General features: G+C 39.4%; 1 protein-coding gene across 1 annotated transcript in view; it reads left to right on the top strand.

Moving 5' to 3' along the window:
- Positions 1 to 19,252, top strand: part of LOC140724740 (latent-transforming growth factor beta-binding protein 2-like) — a 411,525-nt gene that overhangs the window by 211,449 nt on the left and 180,824 nt on the right. The window contains exon 10 of the mRNA XM_073039256.1: positions 12,724 to 12,846. Within this exon, the coding sequence (XP_072895357.1) occupies positions 12,724 to 12,846 (123 nt within the window). The remainder of the gene's footprint in view (positions 1 to 12,723; positions 12,847 to 19,252) is intronic.

Consider the following 19,252-nt stretch of genomic DNA (forward strand, 5'->3'; position numbering starts at 1 on the left):
ACAATGCTTGGAGTATTATGTATAGTTCTGGTCACACTCCGCAGGATATAGGAGCAATGGAGAGTGCAAAAATTATTCATCAGAATATTGCCCAGAATGGAAGGCTGTAGTTAATAAAGCTCAGATAGACTATGTTCATTGGAATGTAGGAGGCTGAGGAATGCCCTTTTGGATGGTATATAAAATCATGAAGAGCATATAAGGATAGATAACATTTCTTTCCTATGAAAATTTCTCACCAATGACTTTAAAAGTCCTCGCTAGAGATTATTAGAGTCATAGAATCATAGAGCACTACAGCACAGAAAAGGCCCTTTGACCTTTCTAGACCCTACCAAACTATTAATCTGCCTAATCCCATCTACCTGCACCTGGTCCCATTACCCTCCATACCCATCCGATTTATATACCTTTCCAAATTTCACTTATGTGTTGAAATAAAATCCAAATCCACCACTTTCACTGGCAGATCCTTCCACACTCTCAACACCTTCTGAGTGAAGGTGTTCCCCTTAAACAGTTCACCTTTCACCCTTAACCCATAAACAGTAGTTCCAGTCTCACCCAATATCAGTGGGAAATCTTGTTTGCATTTACCCTATTTATTCCCCTCATAATTTTGTATACCTCTATTAAATCTCTCCTTGTTCTTCTAAGCTCTAGGGTGTAAAATCCTAACCAATTAAACCTTTCCCTATAACTCATCACATCTAGTTCTGGCAACATCCTTTACATTTTCTGCACTCTTTCAAACTTATTGACTTCTTTCCTGCAGGTAAAATGAGCTATTTTTCTCGAGCTCAGCCATTTTTCACTTAGGTGTTGCTTGCAGCTTTTCTCAGGTAAATCCACTTGTTATGCTTACTTATTGTATTGAATCATTCATGGTAGAAAGGAAAAATGCAGAGCGTCAAGCTGAGATTTAAAAAAAATCTTATTTACAAAGCAAGTGAGATGAGAATTAAGGCAGGTAGTCAGGAGTCAACATGTAGTAAGATGTGACACCAAACTTACTTGGAGCTGAACAACTTGACAGGATTTTGGAAGACCAGGGGAGTCAAAGTGATCAGCATGGTAATACAGCAGTTAGTGCTTCTGTCCCATAGATTCATTGCTCTGGCTTCAATTTTGATTTTGAGTGCTGTCATTGTGCAGTCTGGATGTTTTCTCTATAACAGTGTGGATGTTCAAGTTTCCTCTCAAATCCAAAAAGCCTTCATGAATCTAATATCAATTCAGTAATGTAAGTTATCTCTAGTGAAAATGAGTTACAGAAAAAATGGATCAGGAATGGAATTGACTGGATCCTTTGCCAGGAGCCGACATAGATTTGGCAGGCCGGGTGGCGTAATTTTAAGTCATAGTAAAAATGTGAAAAGTCTATAGTTTTATATTTTAGAAATTGAAAAGCATGAGTTCTTCATGATTTATAGTTGGAAGAAATTTGACATGCATCTTTTAATATCATACAGACATTTAATCAGCAAAGCTGTGATAATTATATATGGCAAAACAGAATGTCATAAGATTATACTAATATTGTTCCCTTGAATGTCAACACAGTACAGGATTCAGATGAAAAAAGGAAGAATGTCTTTATGTTTAAAACTAAAGTGAAAGTAACAATAGAAATGGAGATAATGCTGAGCCTTTATAAGATACCAGTCAGGCTGCACTTGGAGTACTGTCAACAGTTTTGGGCGCCATATCTTAGAAAGGATGTATTGCCATTGGAGAGAGTCCAAATGAAATTCATGAGGATGATTCTGGGAATGAAGAGGTTGACATATGAAGTATGTTTGGCAGCTTTGTGCCTGTACTCACTGGAATTTAGAAGAATGTGTGGGGATCTTATTGAAACCTACCAAATATTGAAGAGACTAGATAAGGTGGATGTGGAGAGGATGTTTCCTATGGTGGGGGTATCCAGAATTAGACGACACAGCCTCAAAATTGAGGATGACCCTTCAGAACAAAGGTAAGGAGGATTCTTTTTAGCCAGAGAGTAGTAAATCTGTGGAATGCTCTGCCACAGACTACGGTAGGGGCCAAGTCCATGCTTATAGTTTCCTGATTGGTCATGGCATCAAAGAATATGGTGAGAATGAAAGATGTATGGAGTTGAGTGGGATCTGGGATCACCCATGATCGAATGGCAATGCAGACTGAATGGCCTAATTCTTCTCCATGTCTTATGGTCTAGCAGTGTGCCAGATATTGAAGGGTGTGAGGGAAAAGAAGTGAATGCAGTTACAGGGGAGAAGGTGCTTAAAAAGCTGAAAGACTTAAGCGTACATAAGTCACCCAGACCAGATGAACTTCACCCTAGGGTTCTGAAAGAGGCAGCAGAAGAGATTATGGAGGCATTAGTAAAGATCTGTCAAAAGTCATTGGACACTGGCATTGTGGCTGTGACTGGAAGGCTGCAAATGTTACTCCATTCTTTAAGAAAGGAGGAAGGTAGCAGAAAGGAAATTATAGACCAGTTAGTCTGAGCTTAGTGGTTGGGAAGATGTTGGAGTTATTTGTTAAAGATGAGGTTATGGAGTACATAGCGACGACACAGGACAAGATAGAACAAAGTCAGCATGGTTTCCTTAAGGGAAAATCTTGCCTGACGAATCTGTTAGAATTCTTTGAGGAGATTACAAGTAGGATAGATAAAGGGGATGCAGTGGATGTTGTATATTTCAGAAGACCTTGGACAAGGTGCCACACGTCAGGCTGCTTACAAAGTTAAGAGCCCATGGTATTACAGGAAAATTACTGGCATGGTTAGAGCATTGGCTGATTGGTAGAAGGCAGTGAATAGGAATAAAAGGATCCTTTTCTCATTGGCTGCCAGTGACTAGTGGTGTTCAGCAGGGGTTGGTGTTGAGACCACTCCTTTGATGCTGCATATCAATGATTTAGATGCGGGAATAGATAGCTTTGTTGCCAAGTTTGCAGATTGGTGTAGGGACAGGTAGTTTTGAGGAAACCGGTAGGCTGTAGAAGGACTTAGACAGATTAGGAGAATGGGCAAGAGAGGTGCAAATGAAATACAATATTGGAAAATGCATGGTAATGCACTTTGTTAATTGTGCAGACTGTTTCTAAACGGGGAGAAAATCCAAAAATCTGAAATGCAAAGGGACTTGGGAGTCCTTATGCAGAACAGCCTAAAGGTTAACTTGCAGGTTGAGTCAGTGCTGATGAAGGCAAACGCAGAATACTAGAGCGGAGATGTGATGCTGAGGCTTTGTAAGGCACTGATGAGGCCTCACCTTGAGTATTGTGAACAGTTTTGGCCTCCTCATCTTAGAAAAGATGTGCTGACATTGGAAAAGTTTCAGAGGAGGTTCACAAGGATGATTCTGAGAATGAAAGGGTTATCATATGAGGAATGTTTGATGACCCTGGGTCTGTACTCACTGGAATTTAGAAGGATGAGGGAGGATCTCATTGAAACCTTTCAAATGTAGAATGGCCTAGACAGAGTAGACAGGATGTTTCCCATGTTGGGGGAGTCTAGGACAAGAGGGCACATCCTCACGATAGAGGGGTGTCCATTTAAAACAGAGATGCAGAGAAATTTCTTTAGTTAAAGGGTGGTGAATTTGTGGAATTTGTTACCACAGGCAGTTGTGGAGTCATTGGATGTATTTAAGACAGAGATTGATAGTTTCTTGATTGGACACAGCATCAAAGGTTATGGGAAGAAGGCTGGGGTGTGGGGCTGGGGAGGGGAAGAAAGAATCAGCCATGATGGAATGGCAGAGGAGACTCAATGGGCTGAATGGCCTAATTCTGCTCCTATGTCTTATGGTCTTAATTAGTTACAAGGGTGTAATCAGGCTGCACAGGTCTGTATCAGTACAGCTTAGTACATGGACCAGTTTGATGTATGAGTACTTCTAAACGACCTAGCATTGCAAGTGTGGGAATTTTTACATATTTGTATGTTTGATCCCATTTTTGGAATTTACATTTTGCAATTGCTATTTACCAACTCATCTTAGACATTAACTTGTTCCTTTCACATTGTCAGTGGTAAATCATCTATTTGCTGGTGGCAGTTGCACTGTTGATTAACTAACTTCCTTGAGCAACTGTAGTAGCAACCCTAGATTTTTTAGGGCAGTTTTAGCTATTATAAATAATACTGGACAGACTCACAAAAGAATGCCTGTAAGCTGAATTCCACACTACTATATTTATGCACTTTGAAACTGGTAATTTTCAGCAAGTTAATTATTTACTACAACAAATACAGAAAATGCTGAAAATACTTAACAGCTCAGGGAAGAGACATAGTAAGTATTTCAGGTGAAGAATCTTTTTTTACTTATCTATTATGTCATGCAAAAAATTCAAAACTCCATGAATCATAGACAATTAACAGCTGCAGGAAATGCTTTCTGCTGAGACAATGCTGGTTGAAGTTGAGAGGTTGAGTAAAAATTGTCATCACTGTATTCAGTTTGAAGGCAGGCTTTCTCTGGATTGTGAATTTCAGCAGGTGTTTATTCTGCTGTACAGGAAAATGCAGCCAGAAGTGATTGAGTGACTACTGGACAATAAACAGCAAGTATATTGTTCAGAAGACCCCTTTAGGATACTATACTTTTGAATCATTATTGCTCTTGAATTATGATATGGGTGAGAGGATACTACAATCAAACCCCAAATCATAGCATATTGATACCAGTAAAACAAGCAGATAATGGAATGAAAACTATATGACAGAAGATGAGAAGGAATTTCTTTAGCTAGAGAGTGGTGAATCTGTGGAATTTGTTGCCACAGGTAGCTGTGGAGGCCAGGTCATTGAGTATATTTAAGGCAGAGGTTGATAGGTTCTTGATTAGTCAGGGCATAAAAGGTTACGGAGAGAAAGCAGGACTATGGGTTGCGAGGGAAAATGGATCAGTCATGATGAAATGGTGGAGCAGACTTGATGGGCCGAATAGCCCAATTCTGCTCCTATTTCTTATGGTCTTATGGTTTTGAGCGATGAAGAATGAGATTATGAACTAAGGTGTCAAAGGTGCAGGAATTTCTTGTTAACCCCAGTTGCCATATATGAGGACAGGTGTACCTGGAGAGACGGTTAGCAGGAAAAGTATTAGATTCTTTGGACATTTAGATCATTTCTGGGGAAAGTGCCCTTGTACTAATCACCCAGCTTGCACCTCAATAGAAACTTTTGAAAAAGTTTGTTAAAGCTATTGAGTTGGGTTTAAACTAGGCTGGTGGTGGATGGCAAGCAGAGCATAGATTGAGAATTCATCAGGGAATTTGGATGGAAGATCAAACATTAGAAAGGAGTCAAAAGAAAGAAAACTGGCTTTGCTAAAACTGTATAGCAAAATAGGGTGCTCCTCTACTGGCTGCATTAACAGATGCAAATATTCAGAAGTCAACCTCTAGATTATTTTACTTCCTTCATTGATAATGCCAGACAAGGTGGTGTGGAAAGAGGAGTTGAAATGGTTTGTAAATGGGAGCTCAATTTGTCCACTGAATGAGTGCAGGTGCTTGACAAAGTGTTTGTCTAGTCTGCACTTAGTCTCACCAATGTAGAGGAGGCTACATTATGAACACTAAATTCAATAGACAAGCTTGGAGGAGGTGTACAACGTGTGAATTTCTGTCTCAGCTTGGTTAGGTCCGTGGATGGTAGTACAGGAGGTGTAAGAACCAATGTTAGTTTTAACATTATTAGTAGTAAGCTTTCCACTGAGTGTTTTTAGTAAGTGAGTCACAGAAGATTAATTAAATTAATATACAAGGGTTAGGGTCATAATGAAATATATAAATGTTTTGCTAACTGATAGTATCAGCCAAGCAAGACCACAAAATATTAGAAGGAACCACAACATTGTTTCTTTAATTCTAGAAAATGCAATAGAGATGTATGAATGGAACATACCGAAAGCAAGTTGTTTAGCTTTAAAATGAAGTACTTAATATTACACAATTAATTTTACATAATTTAGCATTCATATAAAATGGTAAACCAGGGGCATTGGAATCCACTCCTTTTTTGCTATTTGGTCATATAATAGCTCATCTATATCTTTTTCACTTCTCTACCACTCTACCTTGGTTCAAAACTCTTACTTGATCCCAAATCTGAAATGGCTTTTCGAGGAAAAGCTTCAATCTCCTAGCTTCTGTAAGAAGAAAAATTTAATGACATCATACCAAAATAATTCAGCTCTATTTCAAAACAACCACATCCAAGACAACTATTTTTCTTTATTCATCATATGAAGTCCTTAATCATTTTAAATGCCTCACTTAGATACTTCAAATAATGGATGTCTTGTCTGTGCAACTTGCCTTCATAGCTTAACCTCTATGGTGAATGTAATGTTCCTTACATTCTAGATCTCTTATCAGATAGCTGTTTAAGAACAAAAACAAATTGTATGCACAAGGTCGATGTCCATATAAATTTCTCACTCTTGCATGGAAATTAAAAGGCCCATATTCCCTTACTGCAAGATAAAGATAATAGCCTTTACTAAATTTGATTTTTATTGTAAACTATACAGGACTGTGCAAAGAATCTCCCACCATACTGTAGATATACAAATTCCAGAATACCATTTAATAAAACACAGTTTTACTTAAGGAACCTATTTCTTTTGTTCCTTTATGTTTGAGTTCCAGATAGAAGTATCCTCCTCCTGCAATTACCTGAAACCATTTATTTGTGTGTTCAGACCCCTATCATGCTCCTGGCAAGTTTCTGGTATATGGTTACCTCTAACTGGCAGAGTCAACTGAAAGAGTGAAAAAGATTATAGCACTTGAGGTATGTTCACAGCTACTTAAGCATAAATTTGCACAATCTTTAATGTTGATTCAAAGGTCAATTCATCTAAAGTTAGGAATATCTCTGGCTGAGATGGCAAGATTTCATTAGTTGTGCCAAGTTGAGTGTGTTCATTTTAGTACAATTATTATTCCAAGCACAGGCATCAGTGATCACATTAATGACCTACAGCTGTAATAATCATGAATCAACTGAAACCTCTCTGGGTATTCATCATATCCTAATACTGGAATATTTCATATTGCTTGAACTTCAGTTTAAATTCAATTGATTGGGCTGTGATACATAATACATAAGCATCCAATTGAAGCCACATTCTTAATTCTTCATCAGCAAGTTATTAGAGCATAGTTCCATTAATAATCTTGACGCTTTATTGGCCATGTCATAGTCAGTGATAATAAAATTGTTACTATCATGAGTCAGTGGTGTTGGGGATAATGCCATGATGGAGAATTGACCATCAAACAGAGTACTCAATATCAGGATAAATGAGTCACTTTTGAACTTGTGATCAGTAACTAATGATCTTTGTGTGGCTTCAATTATTTGTAATTTATATTAATAAGTTGGATGCAGGGACCAAGTGTACTGTAGTCAAATTTGCTGATGATATTAAGCTGTATTAACAAGTTGTGAAGATAAGATAAGGAACTGCAATGAAATAAGTTAAGTGAGTGGTGAGATGTCAGATTGACTTCAATACTTACAACTTTCAGCTATCCACTTTGGAAAGAAGAATAAAATAGCAAACTATCATTTAGAAAGTGAAATTACAAATTGCTGCAGTGCAAAGGAATATGATATTCCAGTGCATGAATCAAAAAATATTAGCATTCAGATAGAGTAAGTAATTAGAAAGCCTGATGGAATATTGGGCTTTATTGCAAAAGGTATAGTGTATAAAAGTACATCGAGTAAAGAACAGTACTGCAAAGGAACAGGCCCTGATGTCTGTGCCATACATAGAGTCATACAGAAGCACAGAATAGAAACAGGCCCTTTGACCTATCTAGTCCATACCATAGCCATTTAAACTTGGCTGACACCAGGGCAGGAATGGATTCTCAATATTCCTGGATTTCAGTGCTTTAAAAGGGATAGGGAGGGGGTGGGAAGGGGAGGAGGGGTGACATTACTGGTCAGGGATACTATTACAGCTGTAGAAAGGGTGGGTAATGTAGCAGGATCCTCTTTTGAGACAGAATGGGTGGAAGTCAGGAACAGGAAGGGAGCAGTTACTCTACTGGGGGTATTCTGTAGGCCCCCTGGTAGCAGCAGAGATACCGAGGAGCAGATTGGGAGGCAGACTTTGGAAAGGTGGAAAAATAACAGGGTTGTTATCATGGGTGACTTTAACTTCCCTAATATTGATTGGCACTTGATTAGTTCCAAGGGTTTAGATGGGGCAGAGTTTTTTAAGTGTGTCCAGGATGGATTCCTGTCATAGTATGTTGACAGGCTGACTAGGGGGAATGCCATACTAGATCTAGTATTAGGTAACGAACCAGGTCAAGTCACAGATCTGTCAGTGGGTGAGCATCTGGGGGACAGTGATCACCGCTCTCTGACCTTTAGCATTATCATGGAAAAGGATAGAATCAGAGAGGACAGGAAAATTTTTAATTGGGGAAGGGCAAATTATGAGGCTATAAGGCTAGAACTTGCAGGTGTGAATTGGGATGATGTTTTTGCAGGGAAATGTACTATGGACATGTGGTCGATGTTTAGGGATATTTTGCAGGATGTTAGGGATAAATTTGTCCCGGTGAGGAAGATAAAGAATGGTAGGGTGAAGGAACCATGGGTGACAAGAGAAGTGGAAAATCTAGTCAGGTGGAAGAAGGCAGCATACACGAGGTTTAGGAAGCAAGGATCAGATGAGTCTATTGAGGAATATATGGTAGCAAGAAAGGAGCTTAAGAAGGGGCTGAGAAGAGCAAGAAGGGGACATGAGAAGGCCTTGGTAAGTAGGGTAAAGGAAAACCCCAAGGCATTCTTCAATTATGTGAAGAACAAAAGGATGACAGGAGTGAAGGTAGGACTGATTAGAGATAAAAGTGAGAAGATGTGCCTGGAGGCTGTGGAAGTGAGCGAGGTCCTCAATGAATACTTCTCTTCAGTATTCACCAATGAGAGGGAACTTGATGATGGTGAGGACAATATGAGTGAGGTTGATGTTCTGGAGCATGTTGATATTAAGGGAGAGGAGGTGTTGGAGTTGTTAAAATACATTAGGATGGATAAGTCCCCGGGGCCTGATGGAATATTCCCCAGGCTGCTCCATGAGGCAAGGGAATAGATTGCTGAGCCTCTGGCTAGGATCTTTATGTCCTCGTTGTCCACAGGAATGGTATCGGAGGATTGGAGGGAGGCGAATGTTGTCCCCTTGTTCAAAAAAGGTAGTAGGGATAGTCCGGGTAATTATAGACCAGTGAGCCTTACCTCTGTGGTGGGAAAGCTGTTGGAAAAGATTCTTAGAGATAGGATCTATGGGCATTTAGAGAATCATGGTCTGATCAGGGACAGTCAACATGGCTTTGTGAAGGGCAGATCGTGTCTAACAAGCCTGATTGAGTTCTTTGAAGAGGTAACCAGGCATATAGATGAGGGTAACACACACAAAATGCTGGTGGAACACAGCAGGCCAGGCAGCATTTATAAGGAGAAGCACTGTCGATGTTTTGGCTGAGACCCTTCGTCAGGACTAACTGAAAGGAAAGATAGTAAGAGATTTGAAAGTAGTGGGGGGAGGGGGAAATGCAAAATGATAGGAGTAGACCAGAGGGGGTGGGATGAAGCTAAGAGCTGGAAAGGTGATTGGCGAAAGTGATACAGAGCTGGAGAAGGGAAAAGATCATGGGACGGGAGGCCTCGGGAGAAAGAAAGGGGGGGGGAAGCACCAGAGGGAGATGCAGAACAGGCAGGGTGATGGGCAGAGAGAGAGAAGAAAAACAACTAAGTATGTCAGGGATTGGGTAAGAAAGGGAGGAGGGGCATTAACAGAAATTAGAGAAGTTATCCCTTGCAATCCTTTTGTTCTTAACGTATCTGTAGAATCCTTTCATATTCTTCTTCACCCTGTCTGCTAGAGCAACTTTCTGCCTTCTTTTAGCCTCTCCGATTTCTTTCTTAAGTGTTCTTTTGCATTTCTTGTACTCTATACACATGTCATTGTTCCTCTTTGCACCTCCTATTTTTCTCTTGACCAGTGTCTCAATATCACTTGAAAACCAAGGTTCCCTGCACTTATTATCTTTATTCTCTATTCTGATAGGCATATATAAGTTTTGTATTCTCAAAATTTGGTTTTTGAAGGCCTCCTACTTTTCAAGTACACTTTTGCCAGAAAGCAGCTGTCCCATTCCACGTTTTCCATATCATTCCTGATATCGTCAAAATTGGCCTTTCTTCAATTTAGAATCTCAACCTTTGGACCATACTTATCTTTTTTTCATATTTACTTAGAAGCTAATGACATTGTGGTCACAGGATGCAAAGCCTTCCACTACACAAACCTTTGTCACCTGGCCTGTCTCATCCCCTAATCACAGATTCAGTATCACACATTCTCTCATTGGAAATTGTATGTACTGATGAAGGAAACTTTCCCAAACACATTTGATAGACTCTATCCCACCTAGTCCTTCAACAGTATGGGATTCCCAGTCAATATGTGGAAAGTTAAAACCACCTACTATAATAGCCTCAGGTTTCTTGCAACAGTCCATGATGCCAGTTTTAACTAATCCCATTTACCTGCACATAATCTGTATCTCCTGCTTTCCCTGCCTGTTCATGTGCCTGTCTAAATGGCTCATAAGCATTGCTATTTCAAATGCTGCCGCCATTTCCCTGGCAGCCTGCGCCAGGTACCTAATATTTTCCGTGTGTAGAAGAAAAAAATCTTGCCTCATATATCTTCTTCAAACTTCCCTCCCCCTCCTAATGTTTAAAGCTTTGCTCTCTAGTATTTGATATTTCCTCTCTATCTACATTATGTCTCTCATAATTTTCCAAATATACTTTTATCGGGTCAACCCTTAGCCTCTGGTGCTGCGGAGAAAATAGTTCAGGTTTGTCTAACCTTTCCAGAGCTAATATTCTATATCCAGGCAATATCTTGGTAAACATCTTCTGTACCATCTCCAAAGTCTCCACAACTTTCCTATAATGACCAGAACTGTACATAATATAACACATCTGGTTTAACTTTTTTTTACATCTTTAAGTTTACAGAATGTTGGTGAGACCACAGATAGCAAAAAATTTGGTCTCTATCTGTAAGGAGATCTGCAATGAAAGATTTGGCATACAGAGAGGTTGAGCACATTGGATTCCTTCTCATTGAAGTACAAGAAAATGAGAGGTGAACTTTTTGAGGGGGCTTTGCAATTTGATACAGCAAAATGTTCCCTGAGTGGTTTTATGTAAAACAGGTGGCATTAATTTCATGTGTCACTTTATGGATATACAATCAATCTATGTGTATAAGCTATCATGTATTTTTATTTATTGTATTCTTTTTACTATTTTTGTGTTCTTTACTTTTTGTGGATTTTTTTTGAGCTGCAACTGATCTGGAGTAACAATTATTTCATTCCCCCTTACATTTATGTACAGGAAGTGACATTAAACAATCTTGAATTTTGAAAAAGATGCTTATTTAAGATGGTGCAGAGATTTATTTTATTGTAAAACCATAAATCTTTGAATTTCTCTGCTCCAGAGAACTGTGATGCAAAAAACATGCAGCATTTGGGTCCTTGATTGGATTAGTCATGTTCTTAATAAATGGCAGAGGAGGTTTCTGGGAAAACTGGCCTACTGTGGCTCTTGCTTCATAGTATTCATTAATTGCATTGGTTCATGGAAAATTTTACAAATTTGTACATATCTATTTTTATAGAAACTTGGGCATATCTTTACTTAAGAAAAACTACTGGAGGTCAAAGAGGATTCATGATGGGGAACAATGTTGCTCTATGCAATTTGTTTTGTTCTTTGGTCTGCTATCTTAGATAATTTTCTACTTTCATGATTCTAAGTTATAGTTAACTGAGAAATATGAGGTACTTCTCCTTTACTTTCTGAGTCAGTATTGGTGGTTCATCCCTCTCATATGAGAGACCCAGGTTCAGTACCAGTACTTTATGCACTGTGGTGCCAGTGTTGTATTGTTTGTGGCTGCTTGTGTGTGGCACAGTAGCACAGCTAGTAAAACTGGTGTATTATGGCTTCAGTAATCTGATTCAGCCTTAACCTTTATAGTTGTCTGTGCATTCTTCCTGTGGCCAAATACCCTGGTGGGTTTCACCTGGGTACTCTGGTTTACCCCAATCCCAAAGCTATATGGGTTGATATTTGGCCACAGTAAACTGGCCTTAGTTTGCAGGTGTGTGCTAGAATCTGTGCAAGTTGATGAGAATGTATTGTAGGGCTAGTATAATTGGGTCTTCACTGGCTGGCACAGGCTTGATTAGTCAAAAAGCTTGTTTCTGTACTATATGACTCCATTACTCAGAAGATCCAGGCCATACGGTTATGATCATAGCATGGCTTTTTGATTATTGAAACACATGATGAAATTATGTTAAAATCTGCAAAAAGCTTTTTCAGAATAATATTTAGTGGGATCATTCTTAGGGCTTTTTTATGCAGATCAAAATTCAGATGATCTATGTTTACAGAGTATAATGCCTACTATCTTGTGGAGAGGTATACGGGATTCTTTAATGTAGATTCTATTGGTCTATCAATTCTTTGAATGCCTTCAATTTCTCTCAATCCTATATCAGTTTGCTGTAAAATTATTACTAAAAACTCTACCTTGGATTCTTTTGTATTGTGCATGTATTCTTTTGTGAATTTTAAAATGGTCTTTTTCTTGATCCCAGACATTAACGAATGCCTGATGTCAGGAATGTGTCAAAATGCTAACTGCCTGAATACCAGAGGTAGCTACAGATGTACCTGTAATCCAGGATATATGTTGGATACTTCCAGGAGCCATTGCATCTGTAAGTAATAAACTGATTATTTTCTACTGCTTAAAATCTGTTACATATCATGATACAATTAAAGCCAACATTTGTTAGGTTCTTCTCATTCAGTTCTGATAACTTCTATGTTAAATAGACAACTATGAGAAAACCAGAATATCAGGGAGTCAGAATGTAGGTGAGAACATGCTTGTTGGCATTGCACCTGCTTTAGGAAGTGTTTTTAGATTTCATTTGGGAGTTTGTGAGCTCCGATGTACATTAAAATATCAGCACTAGTTCTTCAAAGGCAATAACAGATGGGCAAATAATCCCTTACTAATAATGTTCCTGTTCTGAAAAAAAGAATGAACAAACTAAAGGCTTTTAAAGTCTGGCATGTTGAAACTCTAAGCATCATAACTGTTAATCAAGTTTTTAGCCTTTTTCTTTTTAGTGTGGGTGCTACAGAAATTAGTGTTGCTGCTTCAAATCTCCACTGAGCTGGAACTTCTGCTGTCTATGTGGAATTTGCATGATCTCCCTGCCCATTTTCCTCCCACATCACAAAGATTTAATTGACTATATAAATAATCTCCAGTATAGGTGGGTGACTGAAGAGTCTGGGAAGAGAGGATAAGTTACAGAAAAGTATGTGAGGCTGTGAGGTTGCTCTGAGAGCTGGCATGTATATACTCTAGTATATACTCTATGTCATAAGGAAATATGAGAAATTAGATCATGGTTAATCTTGTTTTGTTTGTTCACTTTCTCATCCAATTCCAGGAACTCTTGATATTTTTACTGATTGAAACCATTAATTATGAATATTTTCAAGAATTCAGCATACACTATTTTCAGGAGCAAGGAATTCCAAAGTCTCATAATCCTCTGAGAAAAGATATTCTTCCCAGCATTGAGTTTAATGTTCAAAGTGCATTTATTAATAAAGTTTGTATGCAGTATACAACCCTGAGATTTGTCTTTTCCACAGACATCCGTGAAACAAAGAAAAACATGGAAAAATTATGCAAATGGCAACAAGAATATCAACCCAACAATAGTCATGTTATTGGCAAATTTAAGACGGCACTTGAGCTGTACTAGCCACACAGTCATGGGTGTGTAGTGAGTAGAGCAGTAGGCTAAGCATACACCTTTGAGGTGTGCTAGTGCTGTTTGTCAGCAAGAAGGAGATGTTATTTCTAATCTGCACAGACTATAGTCTCCTGGTGAGGAAGACAAGGAATCAGTTGCAGAAGGAGGTACAGAGGTTCAGGTTTTGGAGCTTGTTGGTTAGAAATGAGGACGTGTGATTGTTTTGAACACTGAGCGATAGTCAATAAACAGCAGACTAATGTAGGTATTGCTATTGTCCAGGTGATCCAAGGCCAAGTCAAGAACCAGTGGGATTGCATCTGCTGTAGACTAATTGCAGTGGATCCAGGACTCTGCTTAGGCAGGAGTCGATTCTAGCTATGACCAACTCCTCAAAGCTCTTCATCACAGTAGATATGAGTGCCACTGGGCAATAGTCATTGAGACAGCTCACCCTGCTCCTCTTGGTCACTGGTATGATTGTCATCCTTTTGAAGCTGGTGGGAACCTCTGACTGCGGCACTGAAAGATTGAAGATGTCCTTAAACACTTCTGCTGATTGGTTGGCACAGGTTTTCAAACCCCTACCAGGTATACTATCAGTGCCTGTTCTGGCATTAGCCTCCAAGACAGAGATCACTGGGTCACCAGATGCTGCATCCAGCCAAATTTAAAATCAAATAACTAATGAGTGTATAGGCTTTATTTTACTATATATCTTTCCTTGGTTTTAGTTTGTATTCTGCACAAAATTCTTCTGTTTGAATTTGCTCTTACCTGCAAGTAAATGCCTATTAAATACTCTCAGTTTCTATTATGATTATTAGAGTAATATTATCTAACATAACATCTGTCCTGTAATCACAGATAACCTGACCTCAATGAGGGTATGAAAAAAGGCCTTCAAATTTGAATGATTTACAACTGAGTTTTTTTTATACTGATCCTGCATCTGGTACAACTATCTGATGAAAACACATAGAACCATAGAACACTACAGCACAGTACAGGACCTTCAGCCATCCATGTTGTGCCGACCCATATAATCCTTAAAAAAAAGTACTAAACCCACACTACCCCGTAACCCTCCATTTTTCTTTCATCCATGTGCCTGTCCAAGAGGTTCTTAAATATCCCTAATGTTTTAGCCTCCACCACCATCCCTGGCAAGTCATTCCAACCACTCACAACTCTTTGTGTAAAAAAAACTTACCCCTGATGTCTCCCCTAAACTTCCCTTCCTTAATTTTGTACATATGCCTTCTTGTGTTTGCTATTGGTGCCCTGGGAAACAGGTACTGACTATCCACTCTATCTATGCCTCTCATAATCTTGTAGACCTCTATCAAGTCCCCTCTCATTCTTTTACGCTCCAAAGAGAAAAGTCCCAGCTCTGCTAACCTTGCTTCATATGACTTGTTCTCCAAACCAGGCAACATCCCGGTAAATCTCCTCTGCACCCTCTCCATAGCTTCCACATCCTTCCTATAATGAGGTGACCAGAATTGAACACAATACTCTAAGTGCGGTCTCACCAGAGATTTGTAGAGTTGCAACATGACCTCTCTACTCTTGAACTCAATCCCCCTATTAATGAAGCCTAGCATCCCCATAGGCCTTCTTAACTACCCTACCAACATGTGCAGCGACCTTGAGGGATGTATGGATTTGAACCCCAAGGTCCCTTTGTTCATCCACACTCTTAAGTAACTGACCATTAATCCTGTACTCAGTCTTCTGGTTTGCCCTTCCAAAATGCATCACTTCACACTTGTCCAGATTGAACTCCATCTACTATTTTTCTTCCTAACTCTGCAGCCTGTCTATATCCTCTTGTAACCTTTGACTACCTACAGCTCCATCCACAACTCCTCCAATCTTCGTGTCATCCACAAACTTATTCACCATCCTTCATACATCCAGGTCATTTATAAAAATCACAAATAGCAGGGGTCCCAGGACAGATCCCTGCAGCACTCCACTAGTCACCGACCTCCAGGCAGAATACTTTCCTTCCACAACTACCCTCTGCTTTCTTCCTTTAAGCCAATTTTTTATCCAAACAGCCAAGGTTCCACTTATCCCATGCCTCATGATTTTCTGGATGAGTCTCTCATAAGGAACCTTGTCAAATGCTTTGCTAAAGTCCATGTAGACCACATCCATTGCCCTACCCTCATCAATTTCTTTTGTTACCTCTTCAAAAAACTCAATCAGGCTCGTGAGGCACGATCTTCCCTTCACAAAGCCATGTTGACTATCCATGAGTAGACTGTACTTCTCCAAATGCTCATAGATCCTATCCTTAAGAATCCTTTCCAACAGTTTGCATACCACTGACGTAAGACTCACCGGTCTATAGTTCCCAGGTGTCTCCCTAATACCTTTTTTAAACAAGGGAACTACATTTGCCATTCTCCAGTCCTTCGGCACTTCCCCTGCAGCCAAAGAGGTTCAAAGATCATGGCTAATGCTCCTGCGATCTCTTCTCTCAATTCCCACAACTACCTGAGGTGTATCATATCTGGCCCTGGGGATTTATCAATCTTAATGTTTTTAAGAAGATCCAGCACTTCTTCCTTAAACTCCACATTGTCCAGCACATAGGCCCACTCAACTTCGACCTCATCCTGATCAAGATCCTTTCCACTTGTGAATACTGAAGCAAAGTATTCATTTAGGACCTCCCCAACTTCCTCCGCCTCCAGGCACATGTTGCCCTTTTTATCCTTTAGCAGTCCCACCTAATGTTCCCACATAATGTTGGAAATCCTCTGTGAATCAGATAGCATTTCTGAAGAGAAAAGCAGAGGTAGAATTTCAAATGAGCAATATTTCATAGGCATATTCTAGTTTATCTGTTTGATCAACCAAAGGTGTTACTATGTTTTTCAAATGTCTATTTTATGATCGCAAAGCACTACTGGACATTAAGAATTTCAAGTACTGCAGATCAAACCATCAGAGAGTTTCCCATTGGCGATGGCGGTAGAGGAGCTGGACTTGGTGCATACTGTGTTGCTGCCTTCTATAGAGAGGGTCCGAGTCAGTGCGGGAAGGCAGTGTGCAGTTGAACAATGAGTAATTATCTTAGTCATTTTTCTGTGATTCTGACCCTGCTGGACATTGGTAATGTGGAATGCTGCAAGCATGGTTCACTGATTTATTGGCAGGAATAATGTCAGGTGAGTTGTGTGGACTCATTTGTAGCTTGGACAAGGCCTCATGCCATGGTGTCATCTGTTGGAGCCGTCCACGGGAGGTGATGCTGGAGGCTGTGTGGCTCAGTGTCCATGCTAGTGTCAGTGCTGCCTCCAGTGTTTGCTCAATTGAAGACAAGCTGGGCTGTGTTCGTCTGCAGACCGCTGTGGGCTTCTTCTCGTCGGCAGCATAAACAGACTCAGGGACTCGGATTATATTATATTTTTATGTGTGACTGTACATTTACTGCACATCTTATATGTGCTATATGTGCCTTGTGCTGTGTATGAATGTTGGTACCCTGTTTTGCATCTTAGCCCTGGGAGTTTTGTTTGACTATATTTATGGATATTTGTGTATGTGTGAATGACAATTAAACTTGAACTTGAACTAGTCATTTTCCCTCTAGTTACAACTCCTCCAATATGATCACTGACAGCTATGGGTCAAATACTTGGGCAGTTATAAGTAAAGACTTGAAAATTGCCAACATCTGGTCATTTTACTATCCATTACTCTAGATCTAGTATTTAAACATTAATAAAAATAATTTTGGATAATTATAAATATTCTAAGCACTGAGAACTATTATGCATATACTCTGAAGCTACTGTTAGCCTTCAAATGGAAATTAATCAATTATTTTAGCCCTTAGATACTTGGCACATAAATGGCAGCAAGTTAATATCTTAGTTCTCCTCATTGCAAGTCCAAATCTAAGAAAAGATGCAAATTGATGCTCAGGACACTGGAGTTCTGTTTTCCTTCAGATACCTCCATTTGTTATTGCTCATTCATATTCAAAAGAGAGTTTTCGATACATTAGTCTTCATAAATCAGAACATTGAGCACAGGAGCTGAGATGTTATGTTGAAGCTATATATGATGTTGTTGGAGTATTGTGTACAGTACTTTCAATAAACTTAAAAGAGGACAGAGAAAATGAATAAGAACGTTGCCAGGGCCTGAGGACTTGAGTTATAGGAAAGGTTGAATTGGCTAGGACATATATTCCCTGGACCTCAGAGGAATGAGGAGAGTTTTGATAGTGGTATAGAAAATAATGAGGGGTATAGATAAGGTTAAGTTGCTTGCAGGATTTTTTCCCCTCAGGTTGGGTGAGATAAGAACTAAAGGTCATAGATTTGAGGTGAAAGAGGAAGTATATAAGGGGAATTTGTGGAGGAACAACTTAACCACAGGATGGTGCAAGTGTGGAACAAGTTACCAGCAGAAGTGGTAGATGCAAATTCAATTGTAATACTGAAAAGAAGTTTGGATAGGTATATTGATGGAAGAAGTATGGTGGGCTATAGTCTGGGTGCAAATAGATGGGACACTGCAGAAGATGGATGGGATGGACAAGATGGACTAAAGGGTCTGTTTCTATGCTGTGACTCTTTGACTCTGTATTCTCCACTTATCCTACTTATTTTTCTATTGTAATCCCCTGACGTTGACACATCTTAACTGATGTTCATTTTGAAAGTGTTTTACTGTGCATTGTTACCTCAATAGACTAACCAAGGGCTACTTCTAGTTTGTGTGATTCAAAAGGAAATCTCAATTTTGTCAGATACTTTGGTTGGGTGCAGGTGTGGTGGGAGGTCAGGTGAGAGCTAGGTTGTGGTAAGGAACATGGCCTTCAAAATTTAACACCTAAACACAAGGCAAAGGATAAAGACCAAGAGGATAGCTTCCACTTTCAAAACCAATGCTTGCCACAATGTTTCTGAGATTCTGAAAATCAGAGAATGAAGGTGAAGGCATTTTCAAAAATTCAGCAATACAGAAATATTTCTGATATTCTCCCTAGTCTAATTTAAAAGTATTACGCCTAGAAATCAGATCAGACCCATTTATATTCAGTGAAATGTTGAAAATGGCAACTATAGAAGGAGTCTCCTTGTTGTCGGGCACAGTGAAAGTCATCATCAGGCTTCTCCCCAGCCATCTTCTCCCTGTACCAAAGTGAAGCTTCCCAAATTGCAGCGTGAATTTTGTTTTATCAAGAGCCACAGTGGTCATGATTTTAAGCACATAAAAGCTCACAAAAATTGCAAGGACCAGCACCAGACAACATCTTCACCAAAGCCTTTGGCTCTATCGTGAAAATCTTTGGAGCTCCATCATCAAATTTAGCTGC

The sequence above is a fragment of the Hemitrygon akajei genome, chromosome 3 (assembly GCF_048418815.1).
Source record: "Hemitrygon akajei chromosome 3, sHemAka1.3, whole genome shotgun sequence".
Classification (NCBI taxonomy): domain Eukaryota; kingdom Metazoa; phylum Chordata; class Chondrichthyes; order Myliobatiformes; family Dasyatidae; genus Hemitrygon; species Hemitrygon akajei.